The sequence below is a fragment of the Buteo buteo genome, chromosome 7, assembly GCF_964188355.1.
Source record: "Buteo buteo chromosome 7, bButBut1.hap1.1, whole genome shotgun sequence".
Taxonomy (NCBI): domain Eukaryota; kingdom Metazoa; phylum Chordata; class Aves; order Accipitriformes; family Accipitridae; genus Buteo; species Buteo buteo.
In genome coordinates, this window is record NC_134177.1 from 20,700,224 (window position 1) to 20,721,834 (window position 21,611).

At 45.6% G+C, this 21,611-nt stretch overlaps 1 protein-coding gene across 1 annotated transcript in view; it reads left to right on the plus strand.

The window, feature by feature from the left end:
* Positions 1-9,506: 9,506 nt before the first annotated feature.
* The window catches only part of WDFY1 (WD repeat and FYVE domain containing 1), a 30,554-nt gene continuing 18,449 nt past the window's right edge, over positions 9,507-21,611 (plus strand). Inside the window, exons 1-4 of the mRNA XM_075031859.1 lie at positions 9,507-9,686; positions 17,465-17,532; positions 19,500-19,573; positions 20,792-20,846. Coding sequence (XP_074887960.1) covers positions 9,550-9,686; positions 17,465-17,532; positions 19,500-19,573; positions 20,792-20,846 — 334 coding nt within the window. The 5' untranslated portion in view covers positions 9,507-9,549. The remainder of the gene's footprint in view (positions 9,687-17,464; positions 17,533-19,499; positions 19,574-20,791; positions 20,847-21,611) is intronic.

Consider the following 21,611-nt stretch of genomic DNA (forward strand, 5'->3'; position numbering starts at 1 on the left):
GATGGTGGTCTGTGGGGAGAAATTCCTGCAGTGTTTGACAGACTCGGCCCTGCTGTAAGCAGATGACTGTTGCATGTATCCACAAGCTGGAGGATGAATGAGCATTGAGCCTTTTTGTCAGGTAAGAATACAAGATGAAGTGAAAATGCTTCCAGCAGAAAATATCTGAATGTGTCATGGATGGCCAGTCCTAACCCAGGGTGAGAGCTCATAATGCCACAGATAATGCACAGGCACTAACTTAGTAAGGGGGAGGGGAGTTACAAAACAGCTCTACAGAAAGAATGTCTGGCTCTAACTGCTGGCCTCTCTTTTCCTGCTTGAGTTGATTACTGCAAACTTAAAGAAGAATAAATCTGGCTAGCTGTCTTTTATGGGATGTATTAGTTGCCTACCACCAAATCCTCATAAACTGGGAGAGAAGTGCTCTTGCTGTGTCTTGTGGTGCTGCATGCTAAGGGCTAGGTCTCCTGCACTCAACTGCAAAGAGGTGAATGGAGAAACTAGTATAATCTAGTTTTCTTCCAATCTTACTGAAGAGAAAGTGAGCCATGCAGGCAGAAGACAAAAACAACCAAACAAAAAAAAAACCGAAAAACCTCTTAAGTGTGTGACTGATGTAAATAAAGATTCCAGTGCTGAGCAGATTAACTAAAGATTCTGATGCTGAGCAGGAAGGCTCTCCTGGCTAGCCTAGCCAGCCTTGCCTTCAACTCCTTGTATCTCATGCAGGCAAGGGGCAAAAGCAGTAATGGAATTGTACAAAACTCAGTAACAATTACAGTGACACTTGCATTGGTTTGTCTTGCATCTAGCTTGGGTATGGTTTCTCCTGCAAAAATAGAGAAATGTTGCCTCACAGAAACTGTATAACTAGGACGTGAGCTGGACTTCAGAAGGCATGATGTATGTGGAAAGTGCCTACTGGGGTGCAAGGTGCCATCTTAGGGCTCTGGAGCAGTGTGGGATTGTATTTCAGAGTAACAGTATTGCTTTTTTGATATTAAAATAAAATTACAATATGAGAATTAATTTTCCAGTTGCTTCTATTTGATATTTGTGGTAAGAATTCAAATATTAAGGGGTTGGCACTCAAACTGAACTCCCATAGTTGCACACGGCAGCAGTGTATGCTCTGTGCAGCAAGCAGGCTTGGGATTAGATGTGGGCAAGAAAAAAAATGCAGTGACAAACTGTAAACAACTGTTGGTCCCTTCTGTTAGTCCTGAAATAATTTGCAAAATAAGATGATTGCTTAGAGCACTGAACAAAGAGTGACTGTGAGCATTTTCTTTTTCCCCCAACCAGGCAAAAGCTGGACAACAAAGAGCGTGGCTTGGAAAACATGAACGGGCTTATTCAGCCTGATTGGGCTGGGCTTATTCAGCCCAATACCTGCCCAGGCTGAGCTCTGAGTAAACTGATGGGGAATGTCACATTTAGCAGCTACTTGGGAGCTTCAGGGTTCTGCAGTACATGGCTGAAATAAGTCACCACTATGAAAAAGGGGTTTTCAGCTCTGCCGCTTCTGACACTCAAAGCAGTATTTTTTTTCAGTGCTGGGAAAGGCTGAACTAAGATGCTGATGGTATTTGCCTGTAAAGGAGTTCAGGATGAAGGGAGGTGAAATAAAAGCCTGGGAAGGAGAGGGTTAGGTTTGCTGCTAAAAACTTCCTTTTTAGTAATGCTGTAAAAACACTGTCTGTGCTTTTCAGTCCTGGGAGTTGATTCATATCAAATTTCCAGTCCTGCTTGACAGAGTAACTAGAGTTCAGTGTGATGTTTTAGTGTTAGGCCTATGCTTACTGTAGTCTTATTAACCCTTACTGTAGCAGTCTCTTAGCTGCTCTTGAAAGGCTTTGGGGAAGCCTGCAATCTGCAGAGGTTGTCTGTTAATTTTTTTTTATCTTTTTCTTTGTCTCCAGGATCATCAAGCCTAAGGTGAATGCTCATGCTGCTTGGGTCTGCTTCAGTCTGTTTCTCCTCTACTCCCTACTGCTTTGCAGTTGAACTTTGTCTTCACTCCATGGAAAAGCTAAGGTGGTTTTGGGCCCCTGAGCCCTGCAACACAGGCAGCCCTGCACCCTGCTTGAGAACAGGAGGAGGGGCTTGGGAGGCATTGTCTGCAAGAACAGTGTGAGATGGAATGTGTAAAGCTCATGACTTAACCATGGATTGGTAACTTCAAGCAGGAGTGTATCTGCTGTTACTGGCTGCTTTCCCTAGGTATGCCTCAGTTTCTCCATTTTTAAAAGTGGAGGTAATGCATCCTTTGTAAACTTTTCTGAGGTGGAAAGCCCAGAGAGACTGTTAGCTCTTCAGTAACATGAGACTGAAGCCCTGGGCAGGGAATGATCATGGAAAATGCTTGTGGTTATAATTGCTTTAGCCTAGAGACTAAGTAGGGAGGAAGAGTTCAGTAAAACTTGCCATACTTTTCCTGAGCCAGACTTGTAATGAAGAAAGTGGTTATGCATGAAGTAATTAACAGGAAAAATAGCAGGCTATTAATCTGCTAAATTCTCAACTTTGTTTTCCTAACTTTGGAGAGCTCTGAAAGGCTGCTTTTCTTTTACAACTTCCACGTTTCATTAACACTTTGTAGTTTTCAAATCTTGTTTGCTGGACAGAGTGGAGAGGGGTGTGGTGGGTTGACCCTGGCTGGAGGCCAGGTGCCCACCAAAGCTGCTCTATCAGTCCCCCCCACAGCTGGACATAGGAGAGAAAATATAACAAAGGGCTCATTGGTTGAGATAAGGACAGGGAGAGATCACTCACCAATTACCTACCCCCACAGGGGCATGGGTAATAGGGGTTATGGTCAGTTCATCACATGTTGTCTCTGCCACTTCATCCTCTTCAGGGGCAGGACTCCTCACATTCTTCCCCTACTCCAGTGTGGGGTCTGTCCCACGGGAGACAGTCTTCCACAAACTTCTCCACTGTTGGTCCTTCCCATGGGCTGTAGTCCTTCAGGAGCACACTGCTCCAGTGTGGGTCCCCCATGGGGTCACAAGTCCTGCCAGAAAACCTGCTCCAGCATGGGTTCCTCTCTCCACAGATCTGCAGGTCCTGCCAGGAGCCTGCTCCAGGGTGGGGTTCCCATGGGGTCACAGCCTCCTTTGGGCATCCCCCTGCTCCGGCGTGAGGTCCTCCATGGGCTGCAGGTCGATATCTGCTCCACCATGGACCTCCGTAGGCTGCAGGGGAACAACCTGTCTCACCGTGGTCTTCCCCACGGGCTGCAGGGGAATCTCTGCTCCGGCACCTGGAGCATCTCCTCCCCCTCCTTCTTCACTGACCTGGGGATCTGCAGGGTTGTTTCTCTTACATGTTCTCACTCCTCTCTCTGGCTGCAGCTTCTGTGTGCCCTGCAACTTTTTTTCCTTCTTAAATCTGTTGTCCCAGAGGTGCTATTGCTGATGGGCTTGCCCTTGGCTGGTAGTGGGTCCATCTTGAAGCCAGCTGGTATTGGCTCTGTCAGACATAGGGGAAGCTTCCAGCAGCTTCTCACAAGAGCCACCCCTGTAACCCCCCTGCTACCACAACCTTGCCACACAAACCCACTACAAGGGGCCAGATCCTCAGCCCATGTAAAGGGATAACTGCTGTTCAGCCCTTGGCATCACACAGAATTCCCTGGTGGCAGCCCTCTTATGACAGCATCTGCTCCTTTAAAAACATGGCTGCGTTGCCTCCCAGCAGCAGAGTGCATTAATAAAGATGAAAAAAAAATTCCAATATCTCTTTGTAAGCAATGTTCTAAAGACTCTCCCTTGTTCTTCAAAGAAAGAGAAAGCCCTTTAGCTTAGTCCCATCAATTTAAGCTGCATGTATTTATTAGTAATGCTACCACTACCTGTAGTGGTTGAAACCTGTCTAACGCTAATAATTCCCATTATTACTGTGGTGCCAGGAGGCTGTGATAGTCTTGTGTGCCTGATGTGACGTCCGGGAGGAGACAAGCCCTACCAAAGGCAGTAGGGGAACCTGAAGGTAGAAGCTGTGGAGGGCGATGCAGTCTGTTCTCCTCCCCAGGAGGCTGGTGCTGGAGCTGATGACAGACTGCAGATCTCCTTGCTCTCAGTTTGCTAGGCTTGCTGCAACAGCCAAGTGGACGCTGGTCACTTACCAGATGACAATTTTCTGTGAGCTCTTGACTAATGATGCTTTTTGCGTGCTGCAGGGACATGGAGTCATCTTGGGTGGATACTGCTAGCTCACAGTAACACAGCCATCTCAGTGCTGCGCTGCCTTCAGTCCTCTCTGCCCTTCTGATCATGCTGAAGTTCCCAGGGATGCCATTTTTCTTTCAAGGCCATGGTGGGGATAACTGTTACAATCCAGAAGATTGGACCCCCTCTGGGACGTATGTGTATTAACATGCTGACGTGTCCATTCCAATGTATCTCCAATATACAATTAGCCCTGAGCAAAGGATTACTTACCCTGAGCCGGCTGCTAAGCCTATGGCATCTCCCTTGAATATTGGATCTGGGCTCCTAATGCACCAAGTTCCCTGTAATTAAGCGTACCAGCTCCTGAAGGGTGTTGGTGCAACAGGGGCAGTGAATCAGATGCTTTTCCTTGGGGGCACCGAGCACCTGGAGGCTGTGGCCATCGGTTAATTATACTGGCTGTGAGCCACCCTGCCCTAGATCAAAGGGCTGGGTATGTCTCCTTGGTTCACGGGCGGCATTTGCTTCACTTCCAGACTAATTTGCGCTGGCTGGTTTGGGATCTGAACAGGCAGTGGAGAGTGGGGAAGGCAGCGCCGTATCTTTCATTGCGTCTGACCAGCCTGGGCAATTCCACCTTCCCAAAACAGCTGAGGTGGGGACGCTGCTGCTGCGGGGCTGTTCAAGGCCTCGCTGGTAGGTGCCTGCCCCTGGGAAGCACAGACCCGTGTCACCTCGGGCCCATCTTGCAAAACGTCCCTTGCCCTGGCCCAGGCTGGCTGCTGTCCTCAGCAGGCATCGGGGGGTTCCTGGCGGACCAGGGGCAGCTCGTGTCCCCTTGAGAAGCAGCGCCACCCTCAATGCTCCCCTTTGTACTTAAAAAAAAACCCTAAAGAAATTCTGAGGGGAAATGATGGAATTTGAATAGTTCCGTTCTGGTTTTTTCTGTTACGTTTCTTCCGTTGGGAGCTCTGAAGGGTGTCTCCTGAGAAGCAGGGTCAAGTAGAAGGGCCGGGCGGGTGAATCTCCCGCCTTGCGGGCGTCTCCGCGTGGCGGTATTTCAGCAGGAGCTTCCGCGCTTCGCGTCCCCGGCCTTACCGGGAGGCCGGCGGGCTGCCCGGAGGTGCCGTCCCCGGCGCGCCCTCGGCCGCCGTTCCCCCGGCGGGGCCGCAGCCCCCTCTCGCGGCCAAGGCTGGAACCCACACCGCCCACACCCCCCGCCGCTCTGAGGAAAGGCTGTTTTCTGCAGCCGGCGTTCCCGAGCCTTGCGCGGCCTGAGCAGCACCTCCGAGCTCTCTTGCTGAGCCTGCCTGCAGGAGGGGGAGGCGATGCTCCGAGCTATTCCTTCGGCTCCCGCTCCTCCCGGGCGAGGAGGTTGCGTTCCCAGCTGTTCTGGGAGGGCCTCTTTCTCCTCCCCGTGAGCTCAGACCAGGGCTCCGTCATCTCACGGCAGGGCGGCTGGAGCAAGAAGCCCTGCGGCGGGCTGCCAATGGCCAGGATCCCCCCGGGAAAGCCCTTGCCTGCTCTCCCTCCCCGTTCCCCACGCTGAAGCGTTGGGCGGCTTTGCCCTTCCCAGGTGCTTGTGGCCCCTGTCGCCGCCTTGCCACCCGTGCTGGTCCCCTGCGGGACTCTGGTGTGACAGGGCACACGGGAGAGAGGGGCGGTCGATCGGGGGGGGTCCTTTACCTTCCCATCTCGTTTTCAGGGATGCCTGATGGCTGACGCTGTGCCTATTATGCCTGGTTTAACTAGGAAAGCTGTGGAGAGGTAACCTGGCTGATGGCTCTTTGCCTGTTAAAATGAGCTGGAGAGTGAAGTCTTCTCCTTTTCCACACGACAGAGGCCAGTGCAGAGGATACACTGGTAGAGAATTGCCCGGGTAAGGTGTGCTCCTGCTAAAGGCAAAGGAGATGAAATGTGCTGTGCCATGGTCCTCCAGAGACACAGAAGCAGGAGGAGGAACGAGGGCCGGCACGAGCAAGGAGCAATACAAATGTGGTCTGCTCAGGGAATGGCTTTTATTGACAAAAGAACAGCTTTTGCGGGATTTCTGCTGTGGGAGAAAAGCTGACATGATCCAGCCTAAGAAACAGGTCTGCGCAGCACCTTTCCAAGTCTTGTGAACAGAAATGGGAATCCTGCTACTTCAGGGCAAGGTGCCACATGGCTGTGGCATTATTTACCTGGAACAATATGCCTTAAAACTAGACTGACCATCATGGCATGCTATGGCATGAGTAATTTGTAGCAGCACAGGAAGGAGGGGAGAATGACAGTGCTATATTTTGTGAGTGTATGGGAGGCAACAGGAGGCAAGCTGGAGAAAGGGAGGAGGAGGAGGAGGAGGAAGGGTTTAGCAAGGAGGATCCAGTAGGTTGTGATTCTGGAGGTGGAAAACACAAGGTATTTTCATATCCCCTGCTCCTGCAAAGGAGCTCAGAAGGAGATGGAAGAACTGGCAGAAGGCTGTACCTCTGAGCCAAAATGCATTTTCACCACAATCCCAAGTCAAGGTCAGCAGGATGATGAGTACCAGATGATGAGGCTGGAGGGAATGTCTTACGTGATAAAAAAGGAAGGTTAAAAAAAGGAAGATTAAAAACAGCTCATAACCACTAGTCATCTAACAAAGTCTTTGGATAGTTGTTTGTGAAAACCTTTCCCTGTGGATAAGCCATCCTATAGCTGCACGTTCATACCAAGTCCCTGATGTGAAGTCTCTGTATGGGAAGAGTGCTGCCTTCCCCTCTCTTCTTTGGGCAGAGATCCAGAATCTCATTTCTGACAATTGGCATGAGCTAAGCAGGTCAGGTTTAAAAAGCAGAGGAATAGGTATGAGCAAAAAAAGAGCACTGGGCAACAAGGTGTCTTTTTGTGGCTGCTTGGATTATGAGAGAATTATTAGTTCTGATTATAGGTATTTCCACTGGGCTAAGCTCTGTATTGCTGTTTGCAAGCACAGGGAAACTTTGCACAGCAAACGTGGTCAAGGCCTGAAATAATGTGTTTGAAGGATTTTAGATTCAGCTGTGCCATGTATTTCACTTATGTAGTCATTTTCTGTTGTCTGTACTGGGCCGATTTGTTAGACCAGACGTGGAGTCTTGTCTTGTCCTCAGCAACCAAGTCAGACTGCCAGGCACCAGGTCCTCCCTTACGAATAGGATACAGGCCAGATCCTCGCAGCACTATAGACGAGCACATTACTCAATAAACTATTAAACTTACCTGTAGAGCTTCTGGTAAAGGTTGTCCTGGTATGAGGAACTGGTAAATGATTACAGGTGTTCCTGCACAAGCGTGTTTGTATGCAGCCAGTACCCCCAAGTGCAGAGGGCTGAGTGAGCAGCTCTGCTGGACCTCAGCTCTGGAGCAGGTATCGAGCAGTAAAGCACTGGGAGAAACCCTAAAGCTCCCTGTAGGGTACAGCAAGTGTAAGGTCTGTAGACATGGAAACCAAGAGCCTCAAAAGGAGATAGATGTTTAACTCTCCTAGATTCCAAGGCGATTCAGGCACCTGCATCCCCCTGAGGCTCTGGGCTGGGCTCTTGGGGTAGCTCTGCAGAGAGTCACCTGTTCTGGAAAGACCCATTTCCTCCACATGTCCTCCTGCAACCTCTCCCTGTGAAGCCTGGGTGAAGGCTTGCACAACCCTGGAAGAAGTGAACATAGTCAGTCCCCTGTTACAGGGACTGTTATCTTGCCACTTCATCTTATAGCTGAGCCTCTTCAGAACCATAGGAGATGTGAAGTAGTGCAGGGCTGGATTGACTTGCTGCAATTATAGTGGCGGTTCAAACAAGGTGGTGGAAAAAATAGGTTGGGGAAGGATAAGAAATGGAGAGAAAAAGCAGGTTACAAGTTTAGTAACTGAACCAAAAGAGGAACACCGGAGAAAGAAAAGCACCATGACACAGGCATGAGCTGAATGAGTGGGGAGTGGGCAGCGTTCGGGGGGTAAGAAAAGTGGACTCTGGAAATACAGAGGAAAGACTAGGGAACAGGGAAAAGCTGAAGCTGAAGGCAAAGCAAAGTGTATGTAACCACAAGTATTTTAAAAACTTTGAGCTGGACCCAATCTTCCTGGGTCTGTTTCCTTTGCTGTCTAGCAAATAGCTGGGAAAGCCAGTAAGACAGATAAAATTCCTCTCTTGGGCCAGGTCAGGGGAAAGATAATTGCTGTCTGCTGCCCTCCTCCAGGAGCCTGGGGAAGCCTCATTCAGCCTCCCTGGCTGCAGGTATGTGACATGGACTGTGATGGCTTATGAGATGGTACACTCCCCACCACCGTGCCCCGCAAAGTTCCTCATCTTGTAGCTCCTGTCTCTGGGCACAGTTCTGTCTCGGACATCCTGAGCAGAAATAGCTTTGCCCAGCTTACAGTTAGGATTTTCATGTAAGCTCAGTGTGTGTGTTGGTTATATCCAGACACACTGTTGTTCAAATATTTACATATCTGCTAGACCTGGGATTAGAAACTACATCTCTGCTCGCAGAGAAGGGTCCTGACCAGCTCCAGTAACCTCTCCACCAGCCCCTGGCTGGTCCTGACAAGCAGCAGCTCTGGTTCAGGATTGGACTCCAAGGTGCGAACAGGACCCGGGCCGTGGACGCAGCAGCTACCAAAAAACCAGCACTGAGGGGAGGAATTCTGCTGTTGATTAACCAACTACCTGGACAATACTGACGTGCACGGGACTCGAAGACAATAACCAGCACAATCCAGCTGCTCAAGAACTTAAAGGATAAAGGCTTACAGCCGCTTCTAGTTTAGAAGACATAAAGCTGGTACATTTCCTGTGACTGCACATCCTTCCTCTAGTCCGCATCCTTCCACTGAGCACTCCCGGGGGAATATCCTTTTCTTTGCCGCCTTACCGCGGCGCCAGGCCAGCCGGGCAGGGGCAGCGAGCGGTGGGCTCCTCGGGGTAATGGCACGAACTGTATTTAACAGCAGCAGCAGCGCTTGTCCCGAGCGGAGCTCTGCGGTTCGCGTCCGGGGGAGCGCGGTCAGCTCCGCAGCCCACGCCACGCAAACGCGTGTTTGAGCCCAGGGCCGCCTTCCGCTCCTTGGGACGCCACAGCCACCCTGGAGGTGACGGCTCCCGTACCGGGCGGGCTGCCGGAGGCCCCACCGGCAGCCCCGGCCCTGAGCCGCATCGCCTTTTCCCGCTCTTCCACCACACGCGGCTCCGCTACCCCAGAGCACAGGCCTGCAGGGACGACGCCAGCGCGCCGCCGTGGCTGCGCCGCTACACGGGGCGCCTCGGCCCGGCGGGGCGGGGCGGCGCCGCTACACGCAGCGTTACGGCGGCCGCCGCGCTTTCCCCGCGCCGTCAGCTGATGGGCGCCGGGCCGGTCCCGCGGCAACATGGCGGCCGAGATCCACTCGCGGCCGCAGAGCAGCCGGCCCGTCCTTCTCAGCAAGGTCGAGGGGCACCAGGACGTGGTGAGCGCCGCGCTCCTCATCCCCAAGGAGGACGGCGTCATCACGGCCAGCGAGGACAGGTAAGCGGAGGCCGCCGGCCGCGGCCGCCTCACGGGGCGGTGAGGCCCCTCCGGGCCCGCTGCCCGACGGGGGCTCGGCGAGGGGCTAGGCCGGGGCGCCGAGCGGCGGGAGCGGGCGGGCAGGGCAGGCCCGGCCCGGCCCGGGCGGCCCCTCGGCGGAGGGTCGGGTCGGGTCGGGTCGGGTCCGCTCCCCTTCCTCGGCGGTCTCCGCTCCGTGCGGGGCTACGGCTGAGCCCCCCGATCCTGGAGCCCCCCCCCCCGGAACCGGGCTCAGCGGGAGGTGGCAGCCGGCGGGAGCTGGCGGAGCCGGGGAAGCATAGCACTGGGGCGGGGGGAAATCAGGTTTTACGCTGTAACTTTGCCAGGGGGCACGCAGCCATGACTCTTTGCCTGGAGCCATAAGGAAGTGACCGAAGCTGCAATTCGAGGGAGGAAAATAGCATTAGGCGACTTCCCGGAGCTCTTGGGGGGAGGCAGCGGCTGAGCCCACACGGCTGCGGGTGGGAGCGGGGCTCGGGAGCGCAGAGCTGACAGCGTTCCCCTGCCGATAGGAAAAAGCTGTTGTACTTCATGCGTGCTTTCCAGCCCCTGCGAAGTAGATGGAAAAGTACAACTCATTTGTGTGAGTAAAAGGGTTCTGCAGCGGTTACTGACAGAACAAAAAATGTGGGAATACGTTTTCCTCTGCCTTCAGCTGTGCTGGCTAAATCACTTGTAGGTACGTTATTGCTTCCCCTGTCTGTCAAGAGGGTTGGAGCTCCCTGAGCTGCTTCAGTCAAAACAAGACCATTCTGATGGCTCCGTCTGAAGGTCTCAAACCTGCTTCGTTCTGGCTGAAACAGTTCAGGGAGTGAGTTGGCACATCTGAGGGGAGAGGCAGTGATGAGCTGCTGAGGACAGTGATTTCTGGTTGGAAGGGAAAACGTCTTCAGAATCTAATCCTGATCCTCGACACTGGCTCACATAGTATGTGAAACATCTGTCACAAAAGCTGGTAATATCATTAAGCAGTTATTCAGATGAAACGAAAGTGGAAATGAGGAAGCAAGTAGCACAGAGGGTTGTTGGCTAGGGTAGGGGGGAGGGGTCTGCAGTGTAGTGGTAAGAGCTGGAATTTCCCCGTGCTATGTGGAAAGTGACTTTTAAATGTGAAGAGGGGTAGGAGATGCTTCTGAAGAGCTCCCGTCCAGAAACTGCAGTGGTGTTTGAAAGGACCACGTTAAAGTATGAAAGTGCATTCTTTGAGATGTAGCTTGGTGGAGGCATAATTTTACTGTTATCATATAAAACTTTTAAAACTGAATTTGCATTAATTTTTGCATAAATTCTTATTTGAAAAGCCTGACCTTGGGAGAAACAGTAGGATGTGAGTGCTGAAAATCAGCAGAGCTATGGTGTTACTTGAACTGGTAAACTAGGTTTTCTGCCATTTATTTTTAGGTCAAAAAGAGCAAACAGACCAGCTAGCAACAGCACATGATAACTTTATAAGCTTACTGTTAGCCAAGGCATTCAAGATTTGGATGTGGAGGGGAACAGATCAAGTGCAAAGGATGTAAACTTGTCCTGGTTTAAGTGAAGTTTACCACATATTGTTAGTTTTTCATTAGCTGGTATTAAAGTGACAAAATTTGTATAGGACATGTCATGGTGCTCTTATGCAGATCAGGTGGAAACACTGTCAAATTTGTCCTACTTCTCAGGGACCTGGCAATATAAATCTGGTATTAAAAAATGTGAAGCTATAGCCACACTTATTGGTGTTGATTATCAGCATTTCTCAGAATCAGAAAGTGCTAGTCTATCTTCACTTCCTATGGAGAGGTGGTAAGAATGTATTTTTCATTGGTATGCTAAGAATTGTTTTCAAGTGCCAGTTGAACTCTTTAGAAAATGGGCAGTAGAAGTAGTTGCATTTGGAAGAGGAAGGCTTAAGTATTTCCTTAAAGTGGCTAATTGGATTCCACCACCCTCCCCCTTTTTTTTTCCCCCTGAAGATTAAAATACTTAATTCTTAGATAAGCTGTCAATTATTGGGACTGGAGTAAAAATCCATTGCTGAATTCTAAAAGCCTGAAGTACAAATACTGTAAGTTTGGGGTAACTGAAAGCAAAGATTTCCTTATGTTGTTTAAAGGCTATTTGAAAATATTTTTTTCTGAAGCACTTGGAGTCAGGCTCCTATTCCTAAAAATATTTTTTTCAGCCATCAGATTGGGTGCCTGTTGTAATAGGCCGTCACAGAAGTGCTCTTAAGTGCATTAATATTGGTGTTGGGGATTATACCATCAACTTCTAGCATGTGGCAGATATCTTGGTTGTCTTTCCCAAGCTTCCAGAATGCTGGAGTTTTGGGTGCTGGAAGGATTCAGCACAGCATTAGCAGGATCAGAGGATAAAAGGCATATGTGCTTTTCAGACTGTACAATTAGATATCAATGTCGTGCTCTTAGACCACCGGACATCATACTGTGTAATGTGTGCAGTGAAAGGTATGTAACAGAGGGAAACAGTTTTGTGACTCCACAGAACAGTACCTGCCTCTTCAGAGCTTGATTTTGCAACTTAGTAGGGCTTCTTAGAGCTTAAAATGTAATTTCCTGCCTGGTAAAGAGGTAAACAGCTTCCTTCACTGTTGTAATGCCTATATAAAAGCAGCAGCGTTTAAATCTCGACCCTTTGAAGCAGTAGTACATACTGCTGCTTGTTGAGCCCTGGCAGTAATTGTACCTAGCTTGCAGCAAGCAGTGACATTTGGATGTGTTAGGTATGTTTTCTGGCTTTGATTGGAAGATGAACTTGGTTGGTCTTTTCCCTTCCTGTGGAAATAACTTTCTGTGGTACATGTTGGATAACATGTTTTGGATGGGACTGGACAGTGTCCTTTTTATTCCACTCTTATGTGCGGTTGTTCTGGTATCTTAGTACTGTGCAGGATGAAGTTGGCTTTTTGGGTGCCAGTGCGGGCTGAATCTTAATGTGTTTGTGTTCAGTTTGTTTTGATATGCTTCCTGAAGGAGAGAAGAGGAAACGGCAATTTTTAAGAGTTCATATCTGAGTTAAACATGAACAGAATTGTATGGTACAGGCTTGCAGAGGTTTGCCTGTAGCAGACAATGCCAGCTTTTAAACTTAGAGGTCTAATGCTGAAGGTCAGCAGTCTGAATGCTTAGACTGTGTTGGTAAGAGCCAAGGATGCAGCTGCGTCTTTATCTGGACAAGTTTTGATGTCGGATACAGACTGTGCAAGGAGAGCAGAGGCTGTTACCCACTTCTGGTGTGTGTAAGTTTCTAAGCTTTGGACTCAAGGCTAAATTCATGTTGCCTGCCTTACTAAGGGAGTTTACTTAGATCTTTAAACTTTCAGAAACTGTTGCACTGTATTACCTCTAACCTGGGATACCTCCTACAGTACACGAAAGCCTACTCACTCACATATCCTTCACCTACAGTTTAACATGTTGTCAAACTTACTGCTCTCCTATTTGTTTACTAAAGATGGGGTGTAGGTGTTAATACTGCATAACTGATTATGCTGCTAGCAGCAAACAAAGTACGGAGTTCAAGAAGTAAAAGAGCTGCTGTGTACACCAAAAGAGTAGGCCAAAGTATTTTTGATTACATCTTAATACAGCTAAAGCTGTCAAGTATTTCATAATAACCACTCAGAGGAATGCGTTTGCAAGTTCAAGTAGTGAGGAAAACATTGGTGTGCAAACATTCTCTTTGAATGTTGTAGATTATCCTCTTGTTAGAGGAGTTGTAGTTCTTTCTATTTTAAATTATATTTCCTAGGATGAGAAGTAATAGTTCTATTTTCTTTTTGAGGGTACAAAAGATGCCATAGTAGATCTGTGAATACCAATAAAAATGTAGCTCTTTTTTTAAAGTTTTGAAGCTAAAAAAGGAAGCAGGAATACCTGCAGGAGTTAAATAGTTACTTTTCCCGATCTGATTATTTGGCAGGATACTTTGCCATCTGTGAAGCTTTCTCAGAGCTTACCTAGAAGGGATGATTAACTCTGTGTCCCTATGGGCATCTTGCATGACCCTGGCTCCGCGACAACGTTTGGATTTGTTGCAGTGTGTCCCTCAGCTTGGGCAGTCAGCTCAGGTACCAGCTGTGGGTTAGATCTGGCTGTTTGAGGCTGGCTTGTGTTTTCTCAGAGCTGAGGTAGGCCAGAGTGGGCTGCACAGATCTGTGATACAGTCAAATCTCTGGACTTAGCCTTATTATCCTTGTTCTCAGCAAACAAATAACTAAGGCAAGATGAGTGTTTCCCAGCTGTAGGTGGGGATGCTGAGGGATGATAAGCTAGTGTACATGACCCTAAATGCAAGATTAAGGTAGTCTATTTACCACAGGTTAACAGGATCTCTAGAGCCACTAGCACATCTGAATGCTGGTGTTCTGTGACCATCAGCAGCTGCTATTGCATTGCAACTGCTGTTTAAGTTGCAGTATTAAGGTTTTTTTCAGTTATGGAACTTAAATATTGGTCAAAAATAAAGTTTCAGTGAGAAGAAATTCAATAAAAAGCATCAACTACAAGCTGTGTCCTTGAGCTTGCATTGCACTGTTATTAAAACAGAATCTTAATGCTGTTTTGGGAACATGGTCAGTAGCAGTGTAATACTTCCAGTTTATTTTGACTACCAGAAAAATGCAGTCTTCTGTTCTTGCTAGGAAAACAATTGTTAGTGATTGATTTCAGATAGGAAAGCAATTGTTAGTGGTTTGAAGGGGTTAGGAAGATGCAGTTCTTGGAACAGGGCTAGTGTAGCTGTGTGGTACTTGCTGCAGTGCTTGTATTGTAACAAGTTTGGATTTGCCTGCCAATCTTTCATCACTTCTTTCTCCCTAACATACATGCATTTGGCTTTTAGAGGGCAGCATATGTGGCATGAGCACAAATACCGTTGGAACACTGAAGGATTTTCTTTGCTCTCAAACCCCAAACTTTTTATCCAGCACTATTAGGTGCTTACTCACTCTGTAAAAGAAAGAGCAATTGAGAACAACGAAAATCCTTAGAAATTGGTAAGGCCACACTCAATATTGCTTAAAGATGGCTTTTGTGTGTGTTTCTTTATATTACATACCCCCCCCCCCAACCAAAAAAATACCTCTTGAATTACTCTTCTATAAATGTGCATGCTTTCCAGCTGAAAGCAACTCCTGGCTCAATACTCAATATTGAGGAAGCCTAGAGGTCTATTTTAATCTTGTTTTACCTCCTCCTGCCACTCTCAGATATCTGAGTCTACTGTAATTTAAAAAGTAGGTATCTATCTCTGAGTGCTCCTTAATGAGTTTCAACATTTTCATATCCTTACTGCGACTGCTGTCAAACCAACCTGTGTCTTTCTAGGCCCTTAGTAGGGAATCCTTAAGGAAAGGTGAGTGATAGCCAGCTCTTCTCAGGTACTGAGCACAGGCCTCTTCATTAAATAAAGATGAAGTTTTGAAAAGACTGCTAAAGACTCTAGGGTTGATATGGTTGTTCTCATAATAAAACAGTTTCATGGTAGAAGGAGACTGTGGAAGTGGAGGGCTTCTCTAGTCCTTTAAGCTAGAACTGGTATTTCACAAATAATTTGTCTTAACAAAAGGAGATGCACCACAATAACAGGTCTGTAAAAGAATCAAGGAGAAGTGGGATTTTGGCACAGGTCATTTGCTGACTATGGTGAAACAACCTCTTCAAATTTTGCTCAGTCAGAGCTTTGTATAATTAGATATAAAGCCGTCTGACAGCTTATCTTTGCAAGCACGAGGCTAGTGAAGGTCTAATCTTACTTAAACCAAAATAAGAAGCTTTCAGAAGTTAATTTTGCTAACTCTTGCAGCTATTTGCTTAGGCTCTCAACTTCAGTGAGGGACTGTACTGTTGATGATCCCTGTACAAATTATTCTTCCAGGCAATAATTTGCTTAGAAAAAACAAATCCTTGCTTCCTTTATATTAATTCCTAGTTTAGTATAATTGACTAGAATACTGAGAGGAAACAAAGTCTAATTTGGGGAAAATCAGCAATGCATGATATCAATCACTGTGATAACTCCTAGTCTTTTTATATCAAAAATAATTGCATGATTTTGGCTAGAAGTGAAAGAGTTAAATTAGTAAGGGTAGAAGCTACCATCTGAGATGTTCAGAACAGTTTGATTATGATGGACTGGAGTAATGTGCCACTGACCAGGTAGAAAAGTGACTTGATTCAAAAGCTGAAAATTATTGTTTTGAGGCAGTGTGTACTCAGCTGTATTGATTTCAAGTTTTAGAAAAGGAAAGTAGTACATTGAGGGTGGGCGTTGTCTGCTTTATTTTTGAGTGGTCTTTTAAAGAAAAGCCCTTAAATGGATTACAAAATTAGAATGCTACCTTTATATCTTCAACCTCAAAAGTTCTAGCCCTGATGCAAAATATCAGTCCCTTCCTGTGCTCTTTTTGTTAAACTCTTACTGGCAATCCTATATGATGTTTAGCAAGTCTATTCCCTATTTTTTTTCTAAAAAATTCTAAATACCAGGCCTTTTTTTAGCGAAAAGTAAATAGAACAACTCATCTCGATGAAGTCTCTTGACAGTGTTTCCAGGTACGCATATTTACAGATCATTTAGGTTTCCATTTAGGAATGAGGAAGTTAGTTTTAAACAATAACAAGGTGGCAAACAATGGTTTGGAGAGGAAATTTCAAGTAGACTTAAAATAACCTTAATACTGTCTACATGTGTGCTCTTAACTTCTAGATGTAGATTCCCTTCAAATGTGCCTATTGTAGGAAGGTTTTTGACAATAACTTTCCACTTCCTTGCTGATTCTCTTATATCCCTCCTCCCAGGATTCGACAGTCATGAGAGTGGTATAATGCTAAATGTTCTCAAGCCCGTTTTTCCTTTCCTTCCAAGGCCTGATTCTGAAAGGTTACAAACTAAAAACAGTTTTATAAAGAGCCTTAGCGTGCTGTCCAAGTCATCTTGTCAACTTCTTTCAGTTCCCATTTGACTGGCTGATCAATCCTGTTCATATTTAGGCCAGAGGAGCAGTGCAAAGTAACAGTGCTACTAACGTTGCTTGTCCTTTGCATTCATTCGTACATGAGGGAGTAGATGCATGGGTTAGAGGAAATAATACTGAACTAGATATGATGTCCTCTATGGATCCATACATCAATATTTGGGGATGGACATGTCAGTAATGTGCTGGTCTGGAGGATGAGGTGCTTCTGTTACTAATATTTAGTATATGGCTTGCTGAAGGATGAGTTGCACAGAGAAGCTGTAAGAATTCAAAAGTTCAGACTTCCATAATGGAATGATTTGCAAATATAGGGTTTTTTTAAACATATCAAACACTTAATCTGCTACAAAACAAGCTGTGGTTTGCTCTGCCAAAGCTGGGAAGAACATGCAACTTGAATTTGACTTAAATCAGCCAGAGCCAAGGAGAAGGAATTAAAGGATTGCAATATGTAGCATTTTCTGAGGTGAGCTGAAATAGTATTTCTATTTCATGCTTACTGAAACTCAATGTATAAACAGTTTTGAAGAAAACACTTCAGAATCCAAGGGTGGCTATTCTTAGTACTATTATTCTTGTTATGTTAGAGTACTGTTGGAGTGTTATTATTTCTATTATGTCGTTCCTCAAACTATTATGTTTGAGTAGCACAAAAGCTAAGAGGATTGGAGCTGATATGTAAGTAGTGAACTGGTTCAGATGCAAGGGATGATGGATTTACAACTGTCTTCTCCCTGCTCTTCCCATGACACAGAACGATACGAGTATGGCTGAAGAGAGACAGTGGACAATACTGGCCCAGCATCTATCACACCATGTCATGTAAGTACAATGGTGGAGATGGTAAATGATGGCCAAGCATAACTTGGGTTTTGTACCTGTGCTGTGTGTGGGAATACCTCCTTCCCACTTCCTCAAGTGCTGGATTCGCTTGATGATCTTGAATTTGGGAACTTTGCAGCAGCTCTAGCTCAGACTTTAATTTGAAACTAGCTGTGTAGTGGGTGAGATCTAAGGCAGCATTCTGTCACAACCAGATCCTTCACCAGGTAAATCACTGTGTGGATCTACAGCTGTAGATGTCTCAAATTCTGGCAAATAACTCATATGCCGAATAAGTGAGCTTTTCAAACCACTAGCTGAAAGTTCAGACATAAGAATATTCTCTGCTTTCCAAGGTGTGCATCTTTTCTCCTTTTTTTTTGTTGGTTTTTTTTTTCCCCCAGCATTTAGATTATTAAGAAAGCAATACTGAGTAGCAGCTTCAGTGTTGAGTAGATACTGAGCGTCGGTGTGCTTTTTTGATTTTGAAACATGACTCAGCCTGGGTGCTTTACTGTAACTTTTTTAATGTAGAGTTGCTACCTAGACACATACCACATATAAGAAGAGGGAATACAATGGCAGAATAAAATGTCGTACAAACAAAGGATAGTCTTTGGAATGACAATTTCTGCAGCAATTTGTATACAAATGTTATATGAAGACCAAAGAATTGGACTCCTTGATGTTCTGTGTCTTTTCAGCTGCAGGCTGAGTAGCCTAGGCTCTAGGTTAGAAATACCAACTAATCTTTTTTTTCCTAATAGTTGGTCTAAATTACAGCAGTTGCTCCATTTATCAATTTTTTAAATAGACTATTCAGATTGTGTTCTAAAATGGTTTATACAAAATAAAGTGTGCCTGTAGGTAGTTCCAAGGGATGGACTTGTGTCATGGTTTAACCTCAGCCGGCAACTAAGCACCACACAGCCACTCGCTCACTCTCCCCTGCCCCGGTGGGATGGGAAGAGAATCAGAAGGGTAAAAGTGAAAAAACTTGTGGGTTGAGATAAAGACAGTTTAATAGGTAAAGCAAAAGCTGCGCGTGCAAGCAAAGCAAAACAAGGAGTTCATTCACTACTTCCCATGAAGAAAATTAACTCTGTCCCAGCCAAAACCAGCACAACTTGTTCTTATGCCATATGACCACTGTAATATTCCAGACTGTCCTGTCTGGCTTTAGATTTCTAAAAACACCTTCAAGGCCACATTTTCTGAGGGTCTTGGAGAAGAAAGTATTAGTTTAGAACACTGAATCCTTCTTATCCTTGTAATTTGAAAGTTTAATGAGGACATTCTTTGGTGAATTTTTTTTGCAAAATTGTCATTAGGACACTTTATTGTAGTTTTGTTGTTATTGCTTTTCACATCTATTTTAGCTCTTAATTTCAAAAAGGGAAGTAGGTCTTCAGAGGTTTTCTGCTAAAAGAGATTGTATGTAATCTCAAAAACATGAGTCTCCTTAAAGTTGTAGATGTTGAGACATGATTCCATATGAAGTTGACATGCAATTACATATTTCTGTCTCCCACTTTACTCTCTCTAACAATACAGTCCTCAAATGTAATGAACGGAATATTGTTCTTGTGTGCAACTCAGGACTCCATTTGAGGTAATTTTAGTGAGCTCAAGTTCTTAAGTGTAACCAGCAGCACATGCTGTTGCTGCTAGCTTGGCTTTCAGCCTGTGTAAAATTCCTCTTACTGAGTTGCACCTTGTGGTGGGAAATCATGTTTGCATGTGGTTCCTAGCAGTACATCTGAGTTCCTGTAGTAGTGTACCTTTCCTCAGCTTCACATATGGGAATTTAACTGTCTTACCAAGAGACATTATCTATGCAGACCAATTTCTATCAAGCTACTTAATCTTAAACAGCTTTTGTCCTGAGTGAAAGAATTGGTTTTAATGTCATGTGTATCCTAATACTTCCTTTTCAATAACTGTAATGTGCTTGCTTTTTTTGACAGCACCATGTTCAGCCATGGCTTATCATCATGACAGCAGACGAATATTTGTAGGCCAGGATAATGGAGCTATCATGGTAAGTTGCTGTGACTTTTCTTCAGAATGTGGATTAGAATTGCTTAGATTGTCTGTGAGCACCAGGTGTTGCTGGCAGCTGATAATTTGTTTTCTTTCCCTTCTCTTTGCAATGCAGCTACCACTAAATGGCTGAACTTCTTGGCAGTTCACCTGAGTTGTACATGGGCGGACTGCAAGTAAACAAGGGTTCTTCTGGCTAGATGTGAGCCAGCTAGCCTCAAGAAGTCATTGCGCCATTAGCGTAGCAGTGGACCCAAACAATTACATTTTATCAAGGAATTATTTTGAGGAGTACATTAAGCTGGGCAGGGTGCCATGGCAATGTGCTAACAGGGGTTGTGAACTGCTCCTAGCTTGCATCTGGCCAGAAGTATGGATCTGCCTGTATCTCACCATGCACATGTCTCTGGATTTTCTTGCTGCAGATCTTTTTATGATGTGGAAATTTCAACACTAGCTCTAAAATTACAAGAGGCAGGGTTGGTTTCTTTCTGGGAAGTCTTCCTTCTGTCTTTTTATACTCTTGCTGTAATTGTTCTCCCTTTCTTGGAGAGCAGATACATATGGCAGAACAGAAAGTGGGTCTGTAGTCTTCCCCTCTTTTCTTGGCAAAGGAGGGGAATCTTGTGATTCTCAGATGCTTTAATGGCTTCCTTTCTCTATGAAAATAAGGTCAAAATAATAACTGTCCTTTAAGGAGCCAAGGTACTGCATGAGTGTCATAAATAGTGATTCTACTGATAACTACTATGAATAGCCTACACAGAACTAATTGAATAGTGATTCTTGTGATAACTACTTGAAATTGTAAACTGAGACTTCTAAAATTTCAGTAAGCCTAATGGATCAAATAGAGAATACTGTCACTTAAATCTGTCTATTATGAAGTCTCAGATACTTAAATTCTAAATACTACCAAGATACAGGGGTTTTTGTGCCTGCTAGGGACAAATGAGATCTTATCTCTTCCTATAATTTCCTTTCAGCAAACTCTGTTCTGAAAGGATGCTCCCTGTTGAAAATGTAGTTTGCTAATAACCTTAATTTACAGTTGGTGTGTCAGTGTGCTATGGTCCAGCCTGAGAAACTGCTAGTTTTTAGTGAGATCTATTGCTGCTATGCAAATTCTGGCCTGTGAGGTTACTGCTCTTTTTGGGGTATCAATATTGCTTATGTCACTACGGTATCTTTTCTAACAGTTCCACTTTGCTTTTAGGAGTTTCATATTTCTGAGGACTTTAATAAGATGAACTTTGTGAAGACTTATCCAGGTAAACTGTTAACCAGTGTCTAGACTAACATTTGTGTGAAGAGGAGGCACCTAAAATGTGTGGGAAACTGGACATCATCACAGATTAATCAAGTCCATATATGCTTTAAACCTGACAGACCTTCTAGTTGTCACTTAGTTGGGGATAACTGCCATAAGATAAATGCTCTGTTATTGAGTAATCTTCAGTCAGGTCAGTCTGAGTTGCAGTCATCATTAAGTTCAGTACATCATTAGTGTAATGAGCCAGAACTAGTGAGTTCAGATTTTGCTCTTCAAGTGGAGTAGTTACACTGCATGAATGTTAGGGTAAGAGCTTTCTAAAGGTGCATTTTGGCATTTGCAATTTCCATCTTTACTTCTGTAATCACTGGGCTTGGTTACTTCTAGCTGAAGATAAGAGTCCTTGCCTTCTCTGTCATCTTAAGAGAGCAATAGGGATGAAAGAGATCTTATTTTTCCAGTACGTGGGGAATAGGGATTGTCCTAATATTTATGGAGATGCTAATTCCAGCATTTGTCTACACATCCTTAAAAGAAATACAGAACTCGATTGCTGGTTAAAAATTGGAATATTAACGTGAAAGACCTGAAGGAGACTCTTAAAGACTGCAGATTACGTAGGGAAACAAAGTGCGGTCAGTCTTAATGACTCCCTGACACTGACAGAAGCAACATTCTTGCTTAGGAGGAAAAGACCTTTTTCTTAAAGCAACAAAACTCCCCTTTATCCTAAGGAAGACGACTTAACAACTCAGGCAAGGGA